This window comes from Oreochromis niloticus, linkage group LG2, assembly GCF_001858045.2.
Source record: "Oreochromis niloticus isolate F11D_XX linkage group LG2, O_niloticus_UMD_NMBU, whole genome shotgun sequence".
Classification (NCBI taxonomy): domain Eukaryota; kingdom Metazoa; phylum Chordata; class Actinopteri; order Cichliformes; family Cichlidae; genus Oreochromis; species Oreochromis niloticus.
The window spans coordinates 20,590,040-20,607,535 of record NC_031966.2 but is presented as its reverse complement, the minus strand read 5'-3'; the positions used below and the strand labels follow the sequence as shown (position 1 = coordinate 20,607,535).

The window sequence follows — 17,496 nt, the reverse complement described above, 5'->3', positions numbered from 1 at the left end:
CACACACACCCTGCCTTTGACCTACAGAAAAAGAGTGTGAGTGCAGCACACCCCTACATTCATATATTCTGCTATTTTTGCCTCCATGCAGCAAAATATGCCATGATTAATGGTTCTGGCTCTGGAAACACTCGCTCACCCTCCCCGTGCTGACCAAAAAGAAAGAGCCTGTTAAAAAAGTAATTCATTCTCATAAGCACCTTATGGTCTGAGCTCACATGACAGGTCTGGACGAGACTTTAGATTGAAGTCATTCCTATTTATTCCTGCCAGTTAAATTAAAACGCAGCTCTCGGGGCAACAGGGCACCATAAACACAAAATATAGAGTTATACAAGCAGCAGAGCAGCAACGAGACACGGGAGTAAACAGAAGATACCGATCTGTGGCCTCGGCGTTATTGAAGCCATATTCGTCGAGCAGTCAAACTTGGAGAGCAGAGCTGTACTTGAGGCCCTGCTGGGACAAAACAGCTGTAAGGCCAAACCCACAGAGGCCTGGCTGTTCTGGTTTTTAACAGACGAGGGCGTCGTTTCTGTGCTTTCTTTCAATAACTGCAATAACTGCACAGCAGGGTGGCTCAGTTTGACTTTCAGTCTGTCTGGTGTTGACTGTGGGAGTCATATTTATTACAAAAGGAGTTTTTTGTGAAGTGGGCCACATTTTATAAAACAGAAGAAAAACAGTCCCATTTAAAGTGAGATTTAGTAGCTATTTTTTTCCCCTTTTAAGTAATCACTAAATCTACAGCTTTGACAACACTTTGTCAGACTTGCATTAAACCAAATCCTCAACTAATACAAAGACTTACAATTTACAAGTTTTAGACTAAATACAAGTATTTAGTCTAAAAATTAGGCTAAGACTCATTTTTAAAAACAGGGTTAAATCACATATTAAAATACAACCTTTAACAGGCTTTTAGCCATTTGTTTAAATAAAAAAATTGGTTGAAATGTACTTTTCAAGTATTTATATGCAAAAGTTCATTTGATCTTTTAAAAAAAATTTTATATATATAGTGTTATCTTTCCTGTTGGTTTTGATTTTGTTTTTTAAAAAGATGTTTGAAGATGTGACGCCCATCCTTCCACTGAGACCATTTCAGATGAGGCTTCACTGAACAGTAGATGGATCACCTGAAGGTCCAGCTGCACCTGTCCTGTGCCAGTTTTCTTTTTGTTTCTTAAGGACATGACGTTCAGATACTGTTTATCTGCTGTAGATAGTTTTTCCATGACCAACACCTCTTCTTTTAGCTCCCACTTGTCCATTTTTCTCAAAGATAAACTGCTGAGATAACAATCCCATCTTATGCCTGTCAAATTGTGTTATCTTTGGCATTTTCATTCAACTCAGCTGGAGGCAAGGGAAGAAAGTATGTTAATAGCAGCCTGTCACAAAAACAGTTAAAAACAATTATTCACTGGTCAGGCCCTTGTAAGCAAAATATAAAGAAACAAGGCACAGTTCAAGGCTTTTGCACAATGCTGTGCATAATTAATGTTTAGTTATGTACATATTTAGCATAAAGCCCAATAATATCCTGGCTGTCCACCTTCATTTTATTGTACAAAAAGAAAAAGTAATAAATAATAAAAAAGCATCCGTCATCACTCAGGACTCATAATGACATTACTGCTGATGGGTCATAGTCGGCACACCACTATGAGCCATCTACTTCCAGCTTTCTGTCAACAAGTGACAGAATATGTGGGAGCCTGAATTTGAGTGTAGACTCAGTCCGTTGCTTATTTTGGCCCTGGTGGAGGGCAAAATGCCACGATAGCCTTGTGTAGTAGTTCCTGCTTCTGAGTAAGCAGGAAGAGGCAGTTCATCCCACATTCACCCAAAACTGAGTTCATTCAGGACTTTCAGGTCAGGTCATTTCACATCTGCTGCTGCACAGTGCGGCAACTTTGTGCCCGTTTTATTCTGTCTGCAATGTGTGCTGAATATAATACAATGAACTTTTAGAGGTTTACAGACAAGAAATTAACATATATTATGTAAGGAAATGAGAGCGCAGTCCATATGTAATGCAATACGATGCAGTGTTTAAAAAATACAGTCCTTCATAAATTAAATTCACGTGAGCATTTCACCACGACTTATAATTAGTACCCAGTACACGTTTTGTGCTTTTCTTTATATATGGACGCTCATATTAATCATGACCAAAGTTTAAAATAATGAGGTCAGTGTATTTACTGTAGAACTAACTCTGTAACACCTCATTCTCAGTTTTCTTCTGTTCTCTGTTTTGTATGACGTCACTGAGAGCATCTCAGGCACACAGCTCTGGGTGTGAACATGGAAGCCCCACCCACCCGATATTCAAACCTTTTGTTTGTGAGCTGCGGTCAATCAGAAGAAAGTCGTCTTAAAGGAAGATGAACTAAAACTGATTTGTTTCAGACAGTGGATGAACTGAGGGTTCTGCACCAAAGCACAGTTTAAGATCGATAAAGATAATTTTAATCTGTGAATTATATGAAGCTGTTCTAACAGATTCCAAGAATAAAAATATGGATCTTTTGTTTTCTGCACTTCTACCATAGATCACCTGCCTGACATATGTACAGAGGCTGTGTCCTCACTGCTGTAGCCTGGGTGGCGATTCTGCCTAGAGCCATGTGCTGCGTATCATCTCACCATCCTGTCACTACCTAAAAAAGCCAGGATGGAAAAAGTTTATTTATAATATCCACGGTGATAATAAGAATGAAAAACTGGGTATATATCACTGCATGAGCAATGCAGGCACTGCACAATGTAAAGGCACCCTGTAGAGTTTATCTCTTTCGCTTTCAGTCGCCAAAACACACTCTGGGTCCCTGTGAGGCTTTTAGTGTTAAATCACTAAGTGTTTTATTAATACATGTTCTAATTTGCATATTTGTGATTAATAAAGTAGAAGACCCAAGTGTAAAAAGTTTAGTGATATTAAAAGTGAAAGAAAACTCCACCATTACAGGATAAAGACTTAATGTCTGGTAACAGTGTGTAATAAAGGTCTCTTTAATGGGTCACTTTAAGATACATCTGAGATATCAACTGGCAAAAAAATGGGACATGAAAGGTTATTACACAGGATATAAAACTTGTTATTGTTCAGAAAAATAATTAAACCTAAAAACAAAACAAAAAACTGTATTTGTCAAGTGGAAAAGTGGACACAAGCAGAATATTACCAACAGTGATTTAAGGACACTTGATTGCAAAGTTGGTACGCAGCACAAACTTAGCTTAAATAACTTTGGTGTGACTGTATCAGGTTTAATCATCTGATTTTCTTTTATAACCCTTTTTAAACACAAAATAGTCAGGAGAACCTTTAGTAGTCACTTTCCGTCATCCCTAAAACGACTGACAACTTAAGGACCTGAATGACAGCACACCATGGTGCACTGGTGCTGTTCTGATGAAGAATAATGGTCCTGCCGTGCTCTGAATCGGATGTGCTGTTGTTGTGGTTTTGGTTTTCCACCCACGGCAGGGTTTTCACCCGGGAATTTTTTTTCAAGTCGCGGTGGTAAGCCACCCAGATCCTGACGCATCTTGTCTTTTGATCAATTTAGTTAGCACATGACGACCTCACACACTTTAAATACATGTCGTTTACTGTTCAAAACACATCCCCGGATGTCTTTCCCTTTTAAGGTTGCATTTCATAAAAAGATTTTTTTCTTATGTTAACGGAAGTGGTCTTTTTTCAGGCGAGGCGGCTGACAGCTTCTGTAAATTGCTGTGTGTAAACCCTGCACTGAATTTAAAGCTTATAGTCACTCCTCAAAAGTTAGCCTCACAAAGCCAGATTAAATCTCAGATTTAGTGTCAAGTCAGTGCCGAGAATTGACTGAGCTCAGCAGCTCAAAACAAAGCAGATAATTATGTTTAATGACATCTTGGTAATGATGTGACTCACTCAGTCCTGAACCTTGTTTACAAGAGGAGCGGTCCACTTAAAGTTGCACGATTAGCCTCACTGAAAGGCAGATTTATCTCTTTGTCAGAGCGTCCTGGAAACTCAAACCCAGCTTATATCGTTTTAGTCACACTAAAGTAACAAAGCAATATTGGTGAGGTGGTTTTGTGAGGCTAACTATAAACACCAAAAAAAAAACGAACCCCCCCCCCCCCGAACAACAGCTGTATTCATGAGGCGTGTTTCTTCTAGCTAGCAGCAGTGTAGACCCACAGCTGTGATGTCGGCTGTCACATCTGGTTTTTGTCAGAGTGCAGGAGCTGCATCTGTCTGGTTCTCAGGTAGAGACAGGTCTGAAAGAGAGGATGCTGGAGGTGGTGTAGGAGGATGGGATGGTGGCTGCATGTCACTGCTGGGCCTCCTCACCTGCAGCGAGCTCCACCTGTGTGATAGCTGTCTCCTTATGCTCTTCTTCTTAGGCTTTCGGGGCCGTCTCCTCTTCTCCTCGCTCGTGGAGTGGGGGCGGTCGCTCAGGGTGTCGGAGGACTCGTCAATGTATGCCAAGTTCTCGCCGAAGAAGTCGAGCAGCTGGCAGCTTGGTGAGGGGGCTGTGGTGATGTCAGGGGAGGGAAGGAGGACTTCGGGTAGGGATGTGGGCACAGGGGAGGAGCGAGAAGAAGGACTAGGGTCAGGTGCCTGATTGTGGCTATTATTTGGTGCAGATTCACAGTTCTCTACTGGAATCAGTTCATCTTTCCTCTCTGATGTGTCCATATGTGCAAGTCTTACTGATCCCTCCTCCATGCTGCTGATGGTTCGGCACGGCTGGAACTTGTGGGGTGCCATGTAGGAGAAGGAGACTGAGGAGCCATCTGACCTAGAGTCGAATGCAGACTCTGATCCAGAGAGTGACCCTTCCTGCATACATGCCCCTACAACATCCAGCTGTGAAACGGAGCGGGTCACGGGGAGGGAGAATGAGCGGGACAGGTGGTGAGGAAATGACCTGCCCATCCCTTGCAGACCCCCAGCAGAGTCAACCCTGTACCCTGCTGCTGCTATGGGGACTGTTCCCCCTCCAGCCACACTCACCTGTGCCTTTGAGTTAGTTCCCCTCGCCCTCTCCACGGACGAATTGTCCTGCAGCTCCCTCATGGAGCTCGACAGGCCAGCCCACTGCCTTGGCAGATGTCCATTCTCAGGTCCCCCTCGTACCCTGTATCCCAGCGTACCCTGGGCTCCCCGGCGGATGCGTCGGCGCTCGCTGCGTTTCCAGCGCCGCCGCTGCAGGAGGAAGGGGTCATTAAATTCCAGAGGATTTGGGATGCGGAAATCCTTGGACATGCTCTGCGTCCAGTCTGTTGCGTGGGCCCTCAGCTCCTCCATCTGACAGGGACACAGGTTAACATTAGCTTTACAACATAGAAGACCTGACACAAGTTTAGGTGTCTCTCAGATAACATTTCTGGAGTCTCCCACCTCAGCACGAGTCCTTTTAGACAGCACCCTCAGCCAGTTGCCTATCATGGTGAGGATGGAGGCAAAGTAGGCAAGACCAAACACGATCCACAACAACACCAGGAGCTTGAAGAAGCTGTCGTCTTCAATACCTCCAACTCCATGCAGAGAAAGGTGATTTAATTTTTAATGTGATGTTCCAGTGAACCTCACAGAACAGAAATGTCAGAAAGAGGCAGTCCTGTACAAAGTTGGTTGACCATTCATCATTAATTAAACCTCAGCGGGGGGAGACTACAGCTGTAACTTTGTGGGTGGATAGATAAACCTCATTTTTGGGTTATTTGTATATAAATGTCATATAAATCATATTAATGACATCACATTCCCAGGAGTGATATGTTCAGGCTGTTTGGCCTCTCTGACAGAAACAGACCACAACCCAAATATATTCAGTTTGACATGAGAATGACGAAGAAAAGAGCAGAAAAACAATTCATATTTGTGTTAATTAGAGGTTTCATATAAAGGGGCATGGAGGTGCCTAGGTTGCGGCGTTCTAAAGTTATTGCATTCACATTTTTTTCAGAAAACTTGACCTGTTATTCAAATTTGTTCAGTCAATACAACTATGATATCAATTTGAAATGCATACATCATCTCACTTGAGGTATCGCATTCACAAACTTAGGTGTCCACACCGCCCACCTGCCCAGGTGAAGACAATACCCCATCAGACTTTCAAGGCTGAGGGCTAAAAAGCACTCCCTCAGCAGAGGATCACACTTACAAACTGTCATTTGGAAAAGGCTCTGTGAAAATGCCCATAACACCACCATTAAACTGAAACACTGAACATAATCTGCTCTAGACCAGGTTATATGTTCAGTGTATGTTGCTACAACTTCACCAGGTAAAAAACAACCATCAATTTGGGTTCTTGTTGTCCTTATTGATTAAAATGTGTGTGTGTGTTTGGTCTGTACCTGGTACATAGTCTCCAAAGCCAACAGTGGTGAGCGTGATGACCACAAAATAGAGCGACTCCAAAAACGACCAGTCTTCCACTTTCTGAAACACGACCGTCGGCACAGCGAGGAAGATCAGACAGCCAATTAGGATGGAGAGAACCGCTGAGGTCACACGCACAGTCGTGGGCCCGACCTTGCGTTTCTATCAGAGAGAAAGATAGAAGCCAATACAGATGCAGAATAAATCAAGATCAACACAGCTATACATGTAACAAAAAAAGTGCAAGAATTAAACTAGATTAAACAATAAAGGAAAAAGAATTGTCTGGATTCAGGCTGAATGTTGAGATTTGTCAGCTTTTTATTGGTCCACACTGGCATCTTCATCACACGTCTATTTTCTTACTTTATATTAAAAACATGGACTGAAGATGTAACAGCAGGGTAGCTTTAATACCCATCTGTTTGAGAAGTCCTGAAAGAATAAACAAGTACAACATGACTTGACTATGGTGACCATGATACCCTTGAATAAGGCTGCTGTCGGGTTGCTCTAAGCTGTGGCTAAAGTGCTGATTCAGCTGATCTGACTCTAATGCAGATGTTTCTCCCCTCATCTGCCTCCTCCAGCTTTTCTGGTAGGACTCTGCAGCATTCCCAGGTCAACCGACAAACATAATCTCTGCCCGGGTTCCCTGCCTAGTCTTACAAAACAGCTCATTTAGGATCTGCCAAAATCAGATGCCCAAACTGGCTCCTTTTGATGTTGGTAGAAGCTATTCTGAGCTTCTACCAAGTGACCAAGCTCTTCACTTTATCTGTAAGGCTGAGCACAGACATTTGGTTCTTGCATGGTTCTAACCTGCAACTTAGAGAGAATCAAACAGTTTACTGCATAGAGCACTGATAAGAAGTCTGTGCCTTGTATGTTTAAAGCTGTTTACTCCTAAGTTTTGGCTGATGGGCAGGACAGACCATTCTCACCAGGAAGAGGGTCTCAATCTTGGCCACAGCTCTCCGCAGCACCCTGCCCATGTGGTCGCCCACTCCAGCGAGAAGTATGCCAAACATGGGGATGCCCACCAAAGCGTAGCACACGCAGAACAACTGGCCATACCACGTCCGAGGTGAGAGGTTCCCAAAGCCTGTTTGAAGGATTAATCAAAAAGACATGATGCTAGTTATAAAAGCTGACATGCACAAACAATTTAAAGAGGGACCTTGTGTAATTATTTTAATTAGTAGGGCGTATTAGAAAATATTCATCAGCTGTGACTCTACAATTCATGAATACTTTGTTGACCAAAAAAATAAGCTACAGTTTGATCACATTTTAAGTAGCGTGTCTTTGAAACAAGGACATAAATAAGCTCTAGTGTGACATTTTTCAAGCCATAAAAAACACCTGCAGGCTAAATCCTTGAAAATTTAGATGATACCAAACTACATTTAAATGCTTCAGTGAAAATAATGCAGGTAACACTTTCTCAGAAAAGAGAATCTCAACAGTGCATCAGGTATATCATTTTGTCACTCAGAGAGCAACATTTCCCCTGTAGGTGAGCTCTGTCACTTACCTATGGTGGTGATGATGGTGCCACAGAAGAAGCAGGCAGACGCGATGTCCCAGCGGGTGGTCAAGTTGGCAGGAACTCTGCTCACATCCAGGCCTGCCTCGACTGCAGACATCAAACCCTGCAGGTGTGGAAGGAATTTAATTTTTCATCCAAGTTTTATCTATTTGTTCATTTTATTTACTCACATTATGGGTGTATTTGTAATGCATGGACCTCGTAGCGTACATAAAGAATGATATTAAGTAAAATCTGGAAAATAAAAGCAGCATGTGGTAAACAGTAGTAACTTAAAGACAATATCTCTGTGCTACCAAATACCTCGGCCTGAGATATATATATATATATATATATATAGATATAGATATATATCTCAGGCCGAGGTGTGTGTATATATATATATATATATATATATATATATATATAGATATATATATAGTCACAGAAGCCCATCCACCTGCTGTTCAAACCTTCTGTCTCCCTTCTGTCCAAGGGACAGCCAACCAGAAAAAAGATGGTTAAAAGGACGTGTTTCAACAGCTTGTTTAATGTGAGATTAAGAAAAAAAAATACATGTAGTCTGGAGGATTATGTTCCACTCGAATTCAGACTTTGTGAAGCTCAATTTCAAATTAAAACATTCAAGTTACAAAAGCCCATCTGGTTTGAGCGATAATGTTACTACAGCAATTTGGTTATTTACATTTACATTCAGCATGTTTAATTTGCTGTTAATCTAATACAGACTGGAAGCTTTGGCCTTCTGATGGCACACTTCTAAATATTTACTCACCAATGTTATACAGTGTGCACTTTAAAACAGCTCAACTGTGCTGACATGACTTCATTTACATGGAAACAAATCGAGTAAGCCTAAAAAATATAAATACTTCAGTGCTACTTACTTTGACCACCTATCCCACACAGGTGATATGACCCCAGATATTTCTGTTTTGTTTTTTCCTATTTCCGTTGTCGTTTTTCCTATTTCCGTTGTGTTTTGTGTGCTTTTGCAGCGTTTTTCTTATTGCTGGTGTTTACTTAAGTTGCAGTCCGTTTGGCCTCTCAGGGCCACCGTAAATAAACCATATTTTAAAGCTGCTTCAGAGTGTGAGTGGGATAATAGTGACTGTACTGTGTCCACTGATACCTTTACAAGCTTGTGAAAGTCCGACTCGGTGACGCAGGAGTTATTAGTGAGGAAATCTTTCTTGGTTTGAAGCAGCTTTTCATGTGCCAAGGTCTCTTTGGGCTTTTCCAGGGTGACAAAAACAAACGCTCCCATCACCAGGTACAACATGACTCCCACCAGCAGGGTGGTGAGGGTAGTGCACCGCATTTTCTCCCCGTCCTTCTCCCTGCCCCTCCAGGGTTAAAGGGTCCCAGCTCACAGGTCCAGATCTGGTCGGGATCTCAGTCAGGATACAACTGGCCATAAACAGGAAGTTCCTTTAGAGAGGTGCTACATGTGCAAGCACGGAAATATCTTAAAAAAAAAAAAAAAAAAAAAAAAAAAAAAAAAAAAGCACCACAAGTGTTCTTGGAAGACATCTGTGATCAGGCCTAAACCTGAGAGTCACTGACACAAAACGTGACAAACTACTAACATGGTGGAAAATAATGACAAGCACTTTCATTTAGTGAGACTTTCATGGGTTAATTTGTATGACTGTTATTAGACAGGTGATTGAGTGAATCCAGGTTGTAAAGTGTTTACTCTTACAGTTGGCACACAGTGTGGATGTTTCAGAGCTGTTGCACGAAACGTTTTCTGCATTAAAGGTGGGTCCTCAAGCCACACTACATGTACACTGAGCGACTTGCTGGTCTCTTAATTAACATTCAACTAGTCCAGATTGTCCAAAAGCAGAGCTGTCACTGATGCGATAGCTACTGTAAGAGGAGGAATACGTGACAAACAAGCCGTCCTCTTTCAAGTTTACAGTGTTATCAGACTTCAGATGTTCATGTCGGTGGGTACTTCCCAACATTATACAAGATTTTATTACAAAATTGTTCTTTAAAAGCTTTTTGCATGAAACAGACTGCATTTTTTAAAACATTTTGCCCTCATTTCTCAAGCCCTCAGGTAAGATTAAGAGGTGAGGCACAAAAGAGCATTCATGATGTTGCACTTTGAGAAATAGCATGCAATCTGTTACAAGGCCAGCTGATGAAAATGACACACCATAGACTAACATTTATTTGCCAATTGATTCTGGATTTTTTTTCAGCATACATGTAAAATGTAAATGAGATAAATATAAATATGAGCCCTAATTTCAAGTCACAGAGAAGCCTGTCCAGCTGTTTTCTTAGGTTACACTGAGGAAAGATGGCAGGTAAAATCAGTAGACTGACAACTTTGCTTAGACAAAGATAATTTCCACTGACGCAGTGTGAGATGTTACTGACGTTGGGACTTGTTTAACTTGGAGTGTGACAACGGACACTCCTAAAAACAAACCATATCTTAAACCCAAATCGAGATGTGGTTCTTTGAAATGGAAAAAAGGTGCTGCGCTTTAAGAAATGCATCCAGCGTGATCATAGTCTAATACAGCAACAGCAATACTGTCCTATTGAAAGGACCTATTCAAAATGCTTTCTGTAGTCTCCATGATAATGAATGTTTTATAACTGAGAAAATAACGAAGACAGTACCTTAACTCACTGGAGTCAGGAGCTCATCCCATGTTAAAATTCTAGAAATCAGCTGATAGAGAAATATCGAGACTCCTTCTTTTTCTTCCTCTTCTGCTCGCTCTGCGATGCCTCCAAGGTCAGGGTTCAGGCACGGATGATTGCGTGTCCATTTCCTTCCCCTTCAAGCCATTTGAACACTTTCAGGTGCACAGAAGTACAGACTAGGTCAGGTCAAAAACAATCATGTATCAAGTGTGAGTAGTTCCAAGCCTGCGTATCTCCTTGATTCTTTTTCAGCAGGGTATGGGTGGCATTAAATAAATGTTCTCATTGCAGGGCGTTTGTCATAATATGTGGAAAAAACTGACACACACCAGGCCACCCTGCCAGTGGGTGCACAAATGATTACACTTTGCCAGAACTTCAAACATACATCTTGACATTAATCGAAAACATGGTTAGGTCTTATCTTCATTTGGCTACTTTGAACCGTGTTTACCTTTGAGTCAGATACCCAGAAAAACAGGACTGGGATTTAGGAGCTTCATGCTTTGGGTCGACTGGCCCCGGTCGTCTCCACGTGGACCTTGACAGTGTTCTGAGATTTCCCAGAGTTTGGCCAACTGTTAGCATTCTGCGTTAATGGACTGCTGGCTTTGGTTTGTGTGGACAGTCTAAATCTCTGTCCCTGGCGTCAACACTGGCAGATTATTAGTTATCACAGTCTAAACCTACACAGGCATATTTTTATATTTTGCTAAGATGTGAAGTGAGGGGGGCGGAGAGAGAGACGGCATGTGTCCGACAGACTGTGATCTAATCCCAAGTTAAACAATGCTGCAGGTGGAGTAATAAATCATACGCCGAGCTGTTTGGAAAGAGGCACAAAGCTGGAACAAGATGTGTACGTGCTGTTCTCTGGTTTGCATGTAAGACAGGTGTATAAAAGAAATCCAACCCAGGGATGTCAAACTTACTTCACATCATTGGCCACATACAGCTCACTTTTATGTGAAGTGGGTTGAACCAGTTAAACTACATGGTAAACATGTATAGTTATAGAAAAGGTTTTAATACTTCATTGCTGTCCTGTAAGTATAATTTAGAATATAAAGTTTTCATGAATTCATTTCCTTGTACTTTGGTGTTGTATGGATGGCAATGGGGGGCCTTAAGCAATAGGAAAAGCTGTAAAACTTATGAAAATATAGTTAAAAAGTTCAAAATCCATGCAGTCCACATTTTCTAAGCTGTCCAATATTGGAGTCTTTGGCAGGTTGATTTATTTGACATTATGTTTGACAACCCTAATCTAACCAAACAGGGTTAAACTAAAGTACTGGTCCTCAAACTCTACTCAAAAATGTTGTCTCTAACCAACAATAAAAATAATCCAAATACTTCCAAAATAAAAATGCTGTTAATAGCATGACCTTGCCCACTACTGAGCCCACAGGCTCACAGCTTAAGAAACACGGCACCACAGAATGTGATCGGTCATGACTTCGGCTTTGTCCTGCAGATCCTCTTTTTACAGCTACAAAATCTCCCTTTATATCTTTCTCCACTCAAACACATTTAGTTAACTTTGGAGGTTTGAGCTCCAGTTTGCAGGGTGATCTATGTGCATCTTTTTCTGTGTGCTCCACCTGAATCTCAGCTTAACACATGTACACATAGCAAGGATTTTGAGAGTTTAGAAAACAGGGTGCAGTATGCAACGTACAAATCCAAGGTGTAAACTAAAAACTCTTAGTGAAGCTGGAGACTTCTGTCACACTATAAAATGAAAAACACTTTGCATCGTAAAAATATTCAAGTATAAATTCTCATCATCAAGTAGTTCATAAAGAAACCTCTTTCTGGAATCTCTGAGACTGAGCATTAATAGTCCTAAAATAAGTCTATTTGGTTTTCTGTTATTGGAGTTTTATAAGAATTCATAACAGTTTGTCAGGGTCAGGAGTTGTATCTCTCAAACGTTTAACCAATCCAAAATATTAATAACATCACACTGTACAAAAACATGCCGTCCACTTGTTTGTTTGAAAGACTTCAGGGTGTTTATTCATAGTTCGTTTAACGTAAAATATGAGTGTTTATTCACTGATGCTATCACTGCTTTAGTTTGTGTCACACAGAAGAGTTGCCACTTTGGAAAGCTTTCTTTAAGAAAATATATATATATAAGGGAAAAAAATCCAGATTTTGTGATCCCTGGGTTGTATTAAAATAACTACAGCAGCAGAGTCTGTAAAACCCTAAAAAAGGACACAGCAAAGATGATGCTAACATGACACTGGGGTTTGGTGACGGTATTGTTTGTACTGCATGAAATTAACACAAAAAAGGACAATCTATCAACACGAGTGTCTGCCACAGCTGGAGAAACAAAGATGTTCTCTCACCCATAAACTTGAATCAACCTCCAGAGATGAATAGGATTGTCTGTGGGTAAGACTGTAGTATCTGCTAAAGAATTTACAGTGTGAGGAGAAAATAAAGCTTCTTTAGATGTAATTGCCCCCCTAAAGAATTTCCCTTTTTTAAAGTGAGCCAACACTGACGTCAGGAGATCACAGGGTACGACTCTGCATCTCTGGTTTCATGCTCTGGGAAAAATTGATCCACAGAAATAATGACAGGACTGTTTGGGGCTACAGAAGCAGCATAAAAAAAAAAAAGAAACTGCCTGACATTTTGCTTTGAGGCAACAAATCCAAGAAAGAATATTTCCAATGAAATGCTTATCAAACAAAGCAAACGCACATGCAGGAACACTGACGCATAAATCTCAAGAGTGACTTTTGCTGTTAAATTACTATTTTGTCTGTAGTGTCAGCGTTTAGACCACAAAAGCTGGAGCAGGAGGACTGATCATCTCTTTTTAAATCAGTGTGACAGTCTATACACGTACACCGACTTTTAAACCACACACTAAATGACAAACGTGAAATCAGCAGACCAGTCTCTCCTCAAAAAGCACTAACATTATAGCTCACAGTTCGTCCCCTGAAAGACACTGCTGCACATCTTACCTTCAGTTTGGAGAAATGTTGCTGTCCAAGTTCATGCAGCACAAGTTGTTTCACCATTCAGCACTGAAGGAGCTCTGTGTGCATGTGTGTGTGTGTATATGTGTGTGTGTTGTGAGAAGGCACTTGTGCATGTGTGTTTTCTCCTTGGAAGGTGTTTCCCCATTCTCGTGACTCTACATCACTCTGACAGAGGACAGCAAATTGTATGAGGAGGAGGAGGAGGAGAAGGAGAAGGGGAAGATAAAGGGGCGAGGCGTGAGAGTGGATGAGGAGTCTATTACAGTGCTACGAGTGTGATTAAGTGCCGTCAGCGCAGAGGAAGAGCAGAGGGCCTGGAGTTTCCTGAGCTGGATCTGGGTGGGGGGGTTCGGCTCTCTGATTCCTTCATCTCACCATTCTCCGTCTTTTTAAGAAGCAAAGAGACACTTGTTTCTTCACAGTCAGTTACTGCAGACACAGTTTTTCATTCACTTGGGGCAGAATTGCATCATTAAATAACACAGGCTCTAAAGTTGGAAAAGAATAACTCTTCAGTTCAAGTGTTTGATTCAACTCTGCTTCTTGTATGCTTTCAGCACCTTGTCAACAACACATTTGTGACCGAAAGGCAAAGGGAGAGGACTTTGGTAATTGCGGAAATACTTATGTGATTTAACCAAGATATTCCACTTAACAAACACTTTGAGGCTCTCTTCATTGGACCGTGGCACTCATTTAGACTTAATTGTAGGCAAGCAGTAAAAACAAAAATATTCTCTCACACAGCTAACTAAACAGACCTTGAAATACAAAGCATATAGCCCAAGACAGCGCTCAGAGAGACAGCGGTTTAATAAAAGCAAACCTTTTATTCTAATCGCAAACACAACACAGATATATTCACATAAAAGTGTCCAAAACAAGGCAACAAATACACCCACTCAGGGTCAGACCTCGGCGCCAAAAGACTACAGATCCCAGAGTTATGAAGGCGGCTGAGAGCGAGGTGAGGTGTTTGCGTGTGTGTGTGTGACAACTTTACAAACAAGAAGTACTCTACCACTAAATAAAATGTAAACATAAAAACAAAAATCACTCCATTTTAAACAAATGTGACACAAACTAAAAATCACTGGAGGAAAGCACAGCCAGGTTTAAAGGAGAGATTCACTGTTTTTAATATAGTTTACTTTAAAATTATACTCATGTCTTGTTATCTATATAAACAAATAAATGGCCACTTCCTCCTGTCCTTAACAGCTCCAAAGCATTTCATAAATGGCTAAGCTGAAATTAAAATTTGGAAGCTGGACTTGTAAATGAAATTCCCTCTTTTTGTTTCTTTTTGATTTAAGCTCACCTTTCTCTGGACATTTTCTAACCTATAAACATGAACTTTGGAGGATTGATCACATGGTAGGTCACACCAGGATGTAAAAATTCATGTACTTCACTTCATTCTAGTGGATTGCAGCAGGTGCTCTACTTGCAACATAATAATTCTGCATTTTCTTTATTTTTGGCCCATTTTTGTCCCAAACATTCTGACCCACAAATTTTATAACGGAGGGCACAATCATCATTTATTATCAAAGTTATTCACTTTTATCTAACTTCCTTAAAAGTTTAAACAAAGAGAGAGTCAATGGTACGAATATATCTTCAGAAAAAAAAAAGTGTTGGTCTAAACTAAGGTAAGAGAATAAACCTGACTATCTGATTATAATGCTATCCAGGGAAACTTTGGGTCCTGTCATCCACTTGAGTGTTACTTTGACACATTAACGCCCACCTTAACATGGTTGCCCATCCCTATTACATTGAGAAAACTTTTCTAACAGTTTGAGGAGCATGGCAAAGTTTCCAAATTTCCCACATCTAAATCCAATTAAGAAGCCACAGGACATGCAAGAAATATCCAGATCCATGGAAGCCCCACTCAAATAATCTGCTATCAACATCCTGGTGCCAAACACCATGGACACCCCAGAGGTCCAGTGTCTATGCTGAGAGCTTTGTTGAAGGCAAGAAGGGGAACCTTATTGTGGCTGAACTGTTTACAGTGACATAGCCAAGTGAGATATACTAATATGCTAGTTAGCATGGGCGTTGGTGTAATTTTGTCTGTTAAGCCAAATGTCAAGGGGGTAAACAGAAGAGCAGAGAGAAAACAGAAACTCTCCAGGAACTGTTCTGACTGACTGGCATCCACACAGCCAGCTGGCACACAAGTAGCTATCGCAACACAAAGAAAATTTTATGAATTAGTTCTGGAAATATGGCTGCAAGTGTCTAGAGTAAATATTCCACAGAGGCAGAGACTGTTCAAGGGTCATACCAATCTCAGATTTTGATAGCTATTTGATCCACGCTGGGAAACTCAACAATGCACATGAGGGCCTGTGAGTATAACTTTAAGTAGAATTAAGAACCTATCCTTTACCAGATCAAATCCTGTAAACACAACGGTGAAAAATCTGCTGTTTTAGGGTATATAACAAACTTGACATTTCTCCCAACTCAACTACAAAACCATTTACATGTTGTCTACAAATGTGCAAGAAGAAAAAGCAAATAAATTAAAAGCTATCCATTATAAAACACCAGCTTAGTTCATCTAATTCTAACAAAGTAAAGCTTCACATGTTTAGTTTATGGGAATTTTGTTTTGTGTAACTACCGAGAGTGCGTTAGTGTAAGTCACAGAAGCAGAGCAGGAGAGGGAGGAGAGTGGGAATGCAGTGTGTATCACCTTACATGGAGCGGAAACCAAAGCAGGTTACACTGAGTCATAGACATGCTTATCCCAGTCTCTCTTTATCCCCCCCACACATAGACAAACAGAAACACCAAGATAGGGACACAAAGGTGCAAATTCACAGCTAATAATTCACACACTCACACTATGTTTTCACACATTTTTTTCCTAACACCTCCCCTCTATGAAAACACATTCAAGTGTCCAAAAATAAGCCACCTGAAATGGTTTAAAGATTCAAACATATTTGCCACAACAGGTCTTTCTTGGCTTGACCCTTTTGAAAAACAAGTCAAACTTATCTTGACAAGTGCTTGTTTAGAAAAACACCAACTAGGCACAGTTTCATGCAAAGTAAGAGCGGGCTAGGCCCATAACTTAATTCTGAGTTACAAAAAGCTAAACAATCCCTTTGGAAAAGTGGTTCAAGAAACACCAACAAGCATCACTAAACCACCACCTCAGTACCTAAATATACAGGTGGGTGTAAAGTGACACCATTGTGATGGACAGCAAAGTCTCCATGTGGTAATTTGTGGATAAACTAGAGGCCATTAAAACATTTTTGGATCCACAGTGAGGTGTTTATTCTGTCAGTGCAGGCCTAGTTACCTGCACACACACGCACAGAAGTCCACAGCTGATTGCAGCTTTTTAAACTGCCCCTGTGTTTGTTTCAAGGTTTTAATTGCTTTGAGTCTCTTGTGCAGCGGCTGTTGTCCATTATTCAGGTTCATGGTAAAGCCAGGGTGAGTCAGGTGTTTCCAGCAGGTCTGCAAAAATCCTGTATGCAAAAACAAGAACATGTAAGGCAGTATTTTAGTCCTGGATCAAATCAACATCCCTTTCATCTGATTCAAAGAGTTATATGGAATCATGCTATATAAGTAATCACATTACCACTTACAATCAGCTCCTATGTTAACTACTTCATGATTTTCCTTTGTTATAATAAATATTAAAGGCTGTGATGATTTGTTTCACTAATAATTTTTCCCTGTTTAGAGTAAAAACCATATTTTAAAAAAAAGGGGTGAACCACCAAAAAGACGCAGGACTGACATGGTGATCTTGTTTAATTTGAGAAATTAAAAGCAACCAGATAAGCATGAACATTTGTTTCTGATTTCTGTATTTAACATAA

General features: G+C 40.8%; 2 protein-coding genes across 6 annotated transcripts in view; both read right to left on the bottom strand.

Annotated features, from left to right (window-relative positions):
- Positions 1 to 2,997: 2,997 nt before the first annotated feature.
- On the bottom strand, positions 2,998 to 17,101 carry kcnk4a (potassium channel, subfamily K, member 4a). 4 transcript variants are annotated; one of them, XM_025911371.1, is made up of 10 exons: positions 16,965 to 17,101; positions 13,616 to 14,018; positions 10,596 to 10,774; positions 9,082 to 9,359; positions 7,935 to 8,052; positions 7,333 to 7,502; positions 6,373 to 6,559; positions 5,408 to 5,544; positions 5,021 to 5,314; positions 2,998 to 4,873 (listed from the first exon to the last, which is right to left on the bottom strand). In XM_025911371.1, the coding sequence occupies exons 4-10, from the start codon at positions 9,268 to 9,270 to the stop codon at positions 4,235 to 4,237; spliced, it is 1,734 nt and encodes a 577-aa protein (XP_025767156.1). In that variant the 5' UTR covers positions 9,271 to 9,359; positions 10,596 to 10,774; positions 13,616 to 14,018; positions 16,965 to 17,101; the 3' UTR covers positions 2,998 to 4,234. The 4 variants fall into 4 exon arrangements, with proteins under 4 accessions (XP_025767156.1, XP_013126404.1, XP_013126405.1 ...); XM_013270950.3 differs by having other exon boundaries at positions 2,998 to 5,314; XM_013270951.3 differs by having other exon boundaries at positions 2,998 to 5,314; positions 7,342 to 7,502.
- Positions 14,429 to 17,496, bottom strand: part of LOC100704956 (centromere protein F) — a 26,338-nt gene continuing 23,270 nt past the window's right edge. For both annotated transcript variants that reach the window (XM_013270949.3, XM_025911364.1), the window contains exon 18: positions 14,429 to 17,136. The gene's annotated coding sequence lies outside the window, so the exon portion shown is untranslated. The remainder of the gene's footprint in view (positions 17,137 to 17,496) is intronic.

Coding starts and splice junctions, on each gene's coding strand:
- kcnk4a (XM_013270950.3), bottom strand. CDS start 9,270: ATGCGGTGCACTACCCTCACCACCCTGCTGGTGGGAGTCATGTTGTAC. Junction 8,053..9,081: donor ACTTTCACAAGCTTGTAAAG/GTATCAGTGGAC, acceptor CCACACCTGCAG/GGTTTGATGTCTGCAGTCGA. Junction 5,545..6,372: donor CTTTGGAGACTATGTACCAG/GTACAGACCAAA, acceptor CTCTGCATGGAG/TTGGAGGTATTGAAGACGAC.